The 9,496-nt window shown below is 35.6% G+C and overlaps 2 protein-coding genes across 6 annotated transcripts; one reads left to right on the forward strand and one right to left on the reverse strand.

The window, feature by feature from the left end:
• Positions 1-463: 463 nt before the first annotated feature.
• LOC140883694 (NADPH--cytochrome P450 reductase-like) lies at positions 464-3,616 on the reverse strand. 5 transcript variants are annotated; one of them, XR_012150448.1, is made up of 9 exons: positions 3,193-3,616; positions 2,947-3,105; positions 2,739-2,822; positions 2,512-2,660; positions 2,242-2,340; positions 1,881-2,030; positions 1,691-1,768; positions 1,396-1,601; positions 464-729 (listed from the first exon to the last, which is right to left on the reverse strand). XR_012150448.1 is itself a non-coding variant. In XM_073290257.1 (8 exons), exons 5-8 carry the CDS (start codon positions 2,245-2,247, stop codon positions 678-680), a joined length of 342 nt encoding a protein of 113 aa, XP_073146358.1. In that variant the 5' UTR covers positions 2,248-2,340; positions 2,512-2,660; positions 2,739-2,822; positions 2,947-3,105; positions 3,193-3,616; the 3' UTR covers positions 464-677. The 5 variants fall into 5 exon arrangements, 2 of the variants coding, with proteins under 2 accessions (XP_073146358.1, XP_073146357.1); XR_012150446.1 differs by having other exon boundaries at positions 2,242-2,660; XM_073290257.1 differs by lacking the exon at positions 1,881-2,030.
• A 2,668-nt stretch (positions 3,617-6,284) lies between these two features.
• LOC140877978 (protein transport protein SEC13-like) lies at positions 6,285-7,456 on the forward strand. Its single transcript, XM_073281580.1, has 5 exons — positions 6,285-6,290; positions 6,409-6,663; positions 6,761-6,913; positions 7,061-7,285; positions 7,430-7,456. Exons 1-5 carry the CDS (start codon positions 6,285-6,287, stop codon positions 7,454-7,456), a joined length of 666 nt encoding a protein of 221 aa, XP_073137681.1.
• Positions 7,457-9,496: the final 2,040 nt, after the last annotated feature.

Here is a 9,496-nt window from a genome sequence, read left to right on the forward strand (position 1 = left end):
TATCAGTAAATCTGGGATTCACTACAAGAAAAACGCAAAAAGACAACGGATTTTATCCATTGTCGTAGGGGATTAAAAACTGTTGTAACTGAAGGTGTTGTTAAAAGTACGCCCCTACGACAACAGATAAAATACGTTGTCTTTGCCCTCAAAGACAACGGATAAAGCCCCTACGACAACGGATAAAATTCGTTGTCTTTTCCCTCAAAGACAACGGATTTTATCCGTTGTCGTAGGGGCTTTATCCGTTGTCTTTAAGGACAAAGACAATGGATTTTATCCGTTGTTGTAGGGACGTGCTTTTAACAACACCTTCAGTTACAACAGTTTTAGAACCCTACTACAACGGATTTTATCCGTTGTCGTTTTTCATATAAAAAACAAAAAAAAATAATATACAAATTTCAATATTATAAATAAACCAAAATTTAAAATTTCAAAAATAAAATTTAATATACACTTTTTTAGTATTACAAATCACTCGAAATTAAATTCTAATGCAATGCACACTACAAAAAAACTTCAAATCAAATGATTAACAGAAGACGGTAACTCTTTCTAGCTTCATAATCTGGGAAAATCGGACAGGGAGACAAGACGAAGATGTCCCCTCTAGAAAAACCACACTTGTACTGTTTTCACTAGCTACATAATCCACATCCGGTGCCCATGAAATGTTAGAAGAATCGATGTAATTCGTTGTTCCACCACATGATAAACTCAAGTAACCTGTCTCATTGAAAAAACACAAAGCCAGAAATGTGAAATGTGAAATCAAAGGTGCTTAAATTCTATACCATCTTGATAACCAGAAATAATTCCAACCAATTCAAATAAGATCAGATTCCAGTATTCTATAGGGCAAGGGTTTGCAGTTTATCAACATGATAGGGATCCAATGCATCGAGGAAAATCAATACTCTTAAACAAAAAAAGTATGTCAAAGCAAAATAGAACAGGAAGATTAAAACATTATAGGGTTGCAAGTGGCTTAATCTTAACTCAACTATATCTCGGTCAAATCAAATTTTGCCGAGTTCAAATATCATCTCAAGTAGGTTCCAAGTAGCATCATCGAAAAGTCAATTTTTAATCTTGTTAAATTACTCATATGTATCTAATGTTTTTCTCTTTTTAATTAACCACGTGCTTTGACAACTAGTTTCACAAAATTTGAGGTATATTTACATCAATATACTAGCTTAATTGATACTCGAAAAAACAGAGCTGGAAATCAAATAGCTCAATAATCGAGTCTAGCTCTTACGTTTTATCTTAGAACCCAAGATAAACATGGAGGAGAAAAAAAACATGGAAATCAGCTAGAATCGAAGCAATAAAATGAGGGCAGACAAAATATTTTATACATATATATTGGCCTCAAGAACTACTTACGGAAAGCCCACATCACAGCATCCTTCTAAACTAAAACTCAAACAACATCCTTCTCGTTCGACTCTTCGGCGGTCGCTCACTGGAAATCCCACAATGCAGCAGAAACGAACAGCGGCGGTTGGTCCCTCTCGTGAAAATGCAAGGACAAGCTTGGAAATTACTCCAGCTTCAACAAAGTTGTTTAATTCATCCTCGTAAATGAAGTCCTGGAGATGACGCGAGTTAATGTGCAGCATAAATTTACTCAGTAAGAACATTTTACAAATGCTCCGTGAACTACTACTATTCTACTAACCATCTTTCGGTTCCTGCATCCAAAGTATAACACGACAGGACCAAGTTCAGCCCCAGATTCTTTCAGTGCTAATCTTTCCTGTTAACATGAATAAGCATTTATGGTGTAATCATCGGAATATAAAACAAATCATTTTGAGTATTTAAACAAGATTACTGAGGCTAACTACACGAAATATTTTGACAAAAACCTATACGAAACCCCTGAATGGAGCCAAGCCAGTCCCTGGGCCGATCATTATTATGGGTGTTTTAGGATCAACAGGAAGCCTGAAGTTTGAAGTTCTAACAAAAATTGGCGCCCAACTGCAGTTGCTGCTTTCCTTCAAAGGCACAACATTCTAAAAGGATGCAAAAACTAAGATTCAAGAAATAACTATCAAATAAGAAGATTCCACGAGAAATGAGGGAAAAAAATGTGTGCATCGAATGGCACCATCAATCAAGAAAATCTACTGGTGGGTCAAAACAATAACTGACTTTTTGGCATCACAAGAAAATTAAGAAAAGATTTAAGAGTATATAACCTTATCTCAAGAACGAGTAACATACCTTCATCCACGTTGAGCAGGCACCCTTGTGAATTCTTCATGTGGGCATTTTCTCATAAACTAGTGCACATGTTACATGGATTCTTGATGGTGAAAAATCCTAGAAAACAATGGGAGAACTTGAGTTCACGAAGATTTGTCAATAAAACGAGAAAATGAAGGCAAGGAGCAATATAAGCAAGAACAATTATATGGTTGCTAGCATTGCATTTGATATAGCAATTGCAGCCTACTCAAGCAGATACAAAGGACCAGTAAGATAAATACTTACTTTGGGGACGATAAGATAGAGTAAAATATGACCTGCAGGCTTCGAGCAACTACAAAGAAAATACCGAGAGGAGGGTTGGCAGAGGCAAGATCTGCCATGACCTTGAGTAAACTTCTCTGTTTTGCAATAACATACTGCGCATATTCCTCCTGAAGATAACATAAATAACCATAAGAAAACAGATCAAGGAAACTGATTGTCAAAAGATGGAATCAAACGTATCCAACCTTTCCATCAGGGGAAGCAAGATTCCTAAGTCGATCGGCTTCACCAGAGTCTGAAGCATATGCGACTAATGCAAGTAAAGAGGACTGGAACAGCAGACACATATGAGCCAAAAATTCAAGTAATGTGCAACAAAATCAGACAAAAAATATGATGCTACGGTGTTGAACTGGAATATTTTGAATCTAAACTAAAAGACCACGAAACAACCTGAAATCGGAGCAAAAATTGCCAACAAAAGAAGATGAACAAAGCGCAGTCCCGTCGCAATCTAGTCGCAGAAATAGGGATTCTAAACTTGAGATTCAAGTTTAGATCGAAGCTAATTAGTCCATCGGAGTCGGAAACTCTTGCTGCATCGGAGCAAGCCTGATCGATTTTGAACAAAAACCCAGATTTTAAAATCGGTAAAAACTTCATAGATCGATAAAAAAAATTAGTACCGAAAACAATAACCTGACTCCTCGTTTCCCTCCAATATTCACGCCAAACATTTCCTGCAGCATCACGTCCAGATTTCTCCGAACCAAGTTCCTTATAGCCAAACTCATCCGAAGTTTCCCAATATTTGTTCTCCCATTCGATAACCTTATCCGAACTGACACCTCGAATCAGCGTCCATTTACAGAGGACCCCATCAAGTCATAGTTCTATTCCCGTATCCTTCCACCATTTCGATCCATCAGGAATAACCCCTAAACGAAGATGCTTGGTTCGCTTCATTGAGAGCCTGAGATGCTTTGGCTGCTTGGGCTGCGGCAGTGAGGTGGTGGCGACTACTGGGCTGGAGTGTTGCGGCGGCGAGGTGGTAAACGAAGAGGGCGGCTAGGGTTTGGTAATTGGAGAATCAATTGTGAGAGAAAGGAGGAAAGAAGCCTGCGACGAGAGAAAAGGTAAGAAATCATGTTTCTGATTTCTTCCCGTTTTAACTAATATATTTTGAAAAAAAGAAAAAAAAATTTAATTCTATTACAACACAAAATAATAAAACCGTTGTAGTAGATTATATAAATACCCGCTTATAGACAACGGATTTTAAAATTCGTTGTCGTAGGCCATGAAAAACACGCTCATAGACAACAAATTTTAAAATCCGTTGTCGTAGGCTATAATCCGTTGTAGTTGTTTATCAAAATAAGGAAAGCAACAACACTTTTTAACAAATCCATTGTGAAAGGTCAAGAGACAATAATTTTTTCACAAAACCGTTGTCTTTTAGATGTTGTTGAATCTAAAATTTGTTGTAGTGGCTTATACTAGGTGAATGTTAGAATTTGTGTTTCAACTCGGGATCGGACCAAATCACATGGTCTAAAGTTCATAATTTTTTTTGACCAAATGAGGGAGGTACTATTGATGCCCCCTAAAAATACAAGGGTCTGGTCCGATCCAAGCCCATTAACCCGTGCCCAGAAAAAGTTGTCCTAAACTCATTAGGCCTCAGTGTAGTGAGGTCCAAACTCACTAAAAGACCCAAACAATATGCAGATCCCAAAAATATTAGTTTATGGTTAAGCCCATGCTGTTGAGCCCAAATGGCCGACCTAACCCCTGTCTGGGTAGGAAAAGAGTTCGACCTGACCCCTGTCTGTGTAGGAAAAGAGTCCGACCTGACTCTGTCTAGGCAGGGTAGATGCCCGACCTGGGCCGAACAAGAAGAGACATGGAGATTGGAAACACTTTAGAATCTATAACGGATAAGGATAAGCTCCAACAAATCCGTGATTTGATAAAACTCATAAGTCCGTTCAAGAGCCCTAGTCGTCATCGTAACTAAGCTCTACATACTTTAGTCTTCTACCTTTAGTAGAGTCCTACCCTAACAGGAATTCTATCATAGCAAGGTAACTCATGCCTCCATCCTCTATAAATATCAGGTATCTCTTATGGTTATACACATTCACTTTTGTTCACACATTCACTCACTTATATTCTCTTGTCCTCTCGTTTTTCTTTTCGGAGAATTGACTTAGGCATCGGAGGGGTCATGCCGAAAACACCTTCGACGCCCCCTAACCTAGCTTCTCTCTGTGCAGAACCACGTCACGCCCAACCCGACCCGATTTGTGAGTGATTTGGAAGATCCGCTCTACCAGACCGAACCTAAAATAAATTTTTGACATCATCAAAGTTAATCTAGAAAATCAAAATGATAATTGCATATTGAAAAAATGTTATATAAACAATAAAATTTACACACACGATTTGTCAAAGATACACTTTTAAAATAGTTCTTTCAAGTAAAATACATTTGAGATAATTTTTGTAATTTCAAAAGGGTAATGTGTAACTTTCATCAAATATGTATATAACTGAACACTTTCATATTTTATTATTTATATGAATCCCTCTATATTACTAACTCTGTAAAAAACCATATGTTTAGTTTATTTTTCACTCTTTAGATTTTAACTATTTTTCTTATGTTGCATCTTTGTTAGTTGTTATTATTATTTGTCTTCTTAATTGATCTGAACCAATTACAAATATTAATTTTCTTATCACATTCAGCTCAATATCGTTGTACTTAATTTTCTTGGTCACCAATGATGCGTACCTCTTTATTTTTATTTTTATTTGTGATTTCATTGATTATTATTATTATTATTATTATTATTATTATTATTATTATTATTATTATTATTATTATTATTATTATTATTATTCTTCTTCTTCTTCTTCTTCTTCTTCTTCTTCTTCTTCTTCTTCTTCTTCTTCTTCTTCTTTTTTTTTTTTTTTATCAATTTCATTGATTATTTTATGATCTCTATTTGGTTGTAATTTTCACGGATGCAGAGTATATTTTTCTTTTCTGCTTTTTCACATTTGGGTTTTTAAGGGAGATTTGTTTCTTTTTTCTTTTTCTTTTTTTGGTCTACTAAAATGCCCAATTTTTTATTTTCGTAAATCGAGTTTTCAATTTTTGTTTTAGTATAATAATTTTTAATTTTTAATTTATTTACTCCAATCGTTGACGTGACATATAAGAAGCTGAAGAGTAATTTTGACGTCACAACATATATATGTCAACATTACCAAATGTTTATGTGATTAAAAAAAGTCCAAGCTAAAAAACTCAAAATAGAGAAATGCAGTGGACCAAAAAAATTCATTTCCCATTTCTTAAATCATTATGAGACACTCAAAAAAAAAATCCAATGCTTTAATGATATATAGATAGTATTTCATCTAAGAATCCTGACAAAGCCTAAGCCCTAATTAAACTTCTCGAATGGCCATCATTGCATCATCAAGTCAAGTGACAGTGACTCGATCGAGTGTTCCAAGTCGAGAAAATAACAATAAGAATCTGTACAAAGTTTAGAGGATCATGGGTTCTCTATATTGCATGCATGCATGGTTCGTAAATCATGAGGACCGTTCACAATGATGAGTTACGAAACATGCATGCATGCAAATTAAAAGTGCGTGTGTTTGAGATTTATTAGCTAGCTCAAATTAATTTTGAGATTTCACGTGGAAAGTGCATGCAAATATGCACAAAGAGAATCGAGAGCGTTGTTTTATTATCAAGAAAACAAGAAAGCATGCAGGTGTAAACGTAAATACAGTTGGAAGCAGTTATTACTCAGTTAGGAGGAGAACCAATTGTAATCAATCAGTCGTATACAAAGCTTTGCATGCGGATCATGATTTCATTTTTCTTTTCAGCTTCTTGAATTCTTTTCAGCTCTCCCAGTATCTCCATTTTCGTCTTCTTTGAATTCTTGGATGGATTTCACAGATAGGACTTTCGAGCTGAGGGAAATCGAAACGCTTCGAGGCCATACTGATGTGGTTTGGTGTGTCTCCTGGAATCCGACCACGGGAGTCGACGGTGTCCCCGCCATGATCGCATCATGTGGCGGCGAGAAAGAGACAGTTATTTGGGAGCAGAACACCACCACCGGCTCTTTCCAGTTCAAGGTACGTGATGAAAATTAATAATATAATGTCTCTGTTTTTTGATCATATATATTGATGAATAAAATAGATTTTCTGGTGTTAATTTATTGATCATCAGAAAGTGTTGCCGGATCTGGAAACTAATGGTTTCATATGGTGTGCCTGGGCCGCATCTGCCAGTGTTCTGGCAACGTCCAGTGTCGAAGGCTGCATATGCGTTTGGAAGGATTTCGAGGAAACATTCACAGAGACAGAGTTTTCCTTTTTACGGGTATTTGGATTTTAATTATCTAATCAGTTAATTAGCATCCCCTCGTGCCTGCCAACACATATTATATCTTTAATCTAATGATATATATATATTTGGGTACGTAGTGTGTTTAAAAATGCAAAATTTAATTTACATCGATCCATGCAGCTGCGCAACCATTTACTAGTAAATGCCTCTCTTTGTGCATCGGGTGAGTTCATTGCTACCGTTGTCCCGGAAAGTGATATACGGATATGGAAGATACCATCAGAAGCCGAAAGGTGCGTTCGGCTTGTATCACGGCTGACAGATAGTACAGGATGCACTAGAATGATCCGATGGCATCCATTGAAGGATATTCTGTTTTCGAGTACCATTGACTGTAATATCAAGGTATATATATATATATGTGGTAAATATATAGAGCTATCAAATCGTTAAACTCGATATAGTCAATTGGGACTGTATACAAACTTTAGGTGAAAGTAACCGGTAATTTCAGAACCTGCTTTCTATGTTTAAACAAATTCATTGCAGATTCATATTCACAGCAAAGTCTGTTAGTTAATTAACTGATTGCATTATATCCTAAGCATCTGCTGCACTTCACTAGGTTATAAAGTTTCTAAATAGCTAGTCTTAATATTTTAAAATCTGGTACAACTGTTTTTATGTTTTAGTGGACGCCATGAGTATACAATCCAGGCCTTAGCTTTAAATGGCAGGGGAAACAAAATCATTGCATGTAGGTATGTATGGATTTTTTTTTTTCTCGTTTCTATGTTTACATGTCCAATTGAAAATCTAAGTTACAACATCTTAGTTGTGTCTTACAAGTACTTCTGGTACAAGCATAGTTGTTATCCTAAAAGTAATGCAGTAATAATAATGATTCTGCAGTGGCAATACCATTAATATATGGAGTCTTGACGTTGATAGGATGCGGTACGGAGAAAGACTTGACCCTGGGTACATAAGCAATGCTTCTCCATATGTATTAATTTGATATTCCTTCACTCGTTTTTTTCCTTGGCATGGATATCTTTGTTACTAAATTTCCAAATTAAGTCTGAACAGCTTGAACACTGATTTTGAGGTCTAGTTTCAATTTTTATAAGCTTTCAATCCTCAATCAGTTGGAAAGTGACAAATTAACAAATGTTCGGTATTCGGTATCACGGCGATTAGAAAATTGTGTTCAGTGATTGTGTGTACTAATTCGATTGAGATTTATTTTATGTTATCCATCTTACTCTCTTCGTTTCCCATAGTTACTATAAATATGCATATGCATGCGCGCATTACGGATTGCTTGTGATTTTTTGTTGAAATTACAAGGTTCAGTTCCACAGACTGGCGGATCAACTTACCATTAAATTTGTTTAGCTTCTCTTGATGGTATAATATTTTGATTATCTAATGCAAAAAATGATAGAATAAAGTATAAACATTTTGATCAAAAAGCATTCTTTGAATTTTGTAGTCTGGTGCATGTTCTGAGTTTTAATCAGTTTATATACATCTTGGTTTCATATTTTTTTTTGAACATTTTGTCAGGACACATTTATGTACTCTCACTGGTTATCATGACAAAACAATTCTTTCTGTCCATGTGTCAAGGTAGCAAAATTTTGTTTATTTTTGCCTTTCTTCTATTTAATTAGGTCTTATTCCTTTTCTTTATTCTTTTAGCCAATTTTGTAATTTCATTGACTCAAATTTGTTATAACATTTTGAGAGGTGAATGTTCCAGGGAGGAAATAATCTGCACGGGGGCAGTTGACGGTGCCATATGTTTCTTTATTGAGAATGGAGAAAGATCGGTATATTGGATAAATATGATGCAATTATTTGTTTGATTAATTCTCTGTATTTTTCGTGCATATATAACCATTGTACATATCGAATTCGTATAGAGCTTTAGACTTCCTCTTCACCATGAATGGAAAATTTCTGATAACTGAGTTTTGATGCGATAAACGTCTCGAAAATATGTTATGCATCAAGCAAGAAGAAAATTAGTATCATACAAAACCTCAAAATGGCACAAAGCCAGTCTAAACTTTCCGGATTCAGCAAAGTTGTAACTAGAACCTCCATCTTTAGGATCTTCTGTGAAATTTTATATCCACTTTACGAAACTTTCATGTACACTTGCCTTGTTGAATTGGAGTGCGATAGACGTTATAAAGGTAGTAGTGTTTGGGAAATCTATTATGTCTGCTTCTCTTTCTCTCTCAGTTTTGTTTTTTTGAACCAAATAGAGATTTACAAGATCATCAAGTCCACATCTCTTAGGTTAACTCACTGCCATCTAATTTACATGCTGTACATCCTTGTTATGAATTGTCGGTGTGGCCTTAGCATCAAGCATTTAGATTACATTAGTCAGGCTTGGTAATGTTTGTATATACGGCCTCTTCCATTTCTTTACAATACTTAACTCTTTCTGGATATTATTACAATATGATGAACCTGCGTATAAATTGCTACTTAAGAAGGAGCATGCTCATGATGTGGATATCAACTCGGTTCAATGGTGTTCCCAGGTTACATACTCATGCTAATAAATAATGTAGCCCTTACATGAAGATTTTCACACTC

This window comes from Henckelia pumila, chromosome 2, assembly GCF_033568475.1.
Source record: "Henckelia pumila isolate YLH828 chromosome 2, ASM3356847v2, whole genome shotgun sequence".
Taxonomy (NCBI): Eukaryota; Viridiplantae; Streptophyta; class Magnoliopsida; order Lamiales; family Gesneriaceae; genus Henckelia; species Henckelia pumila.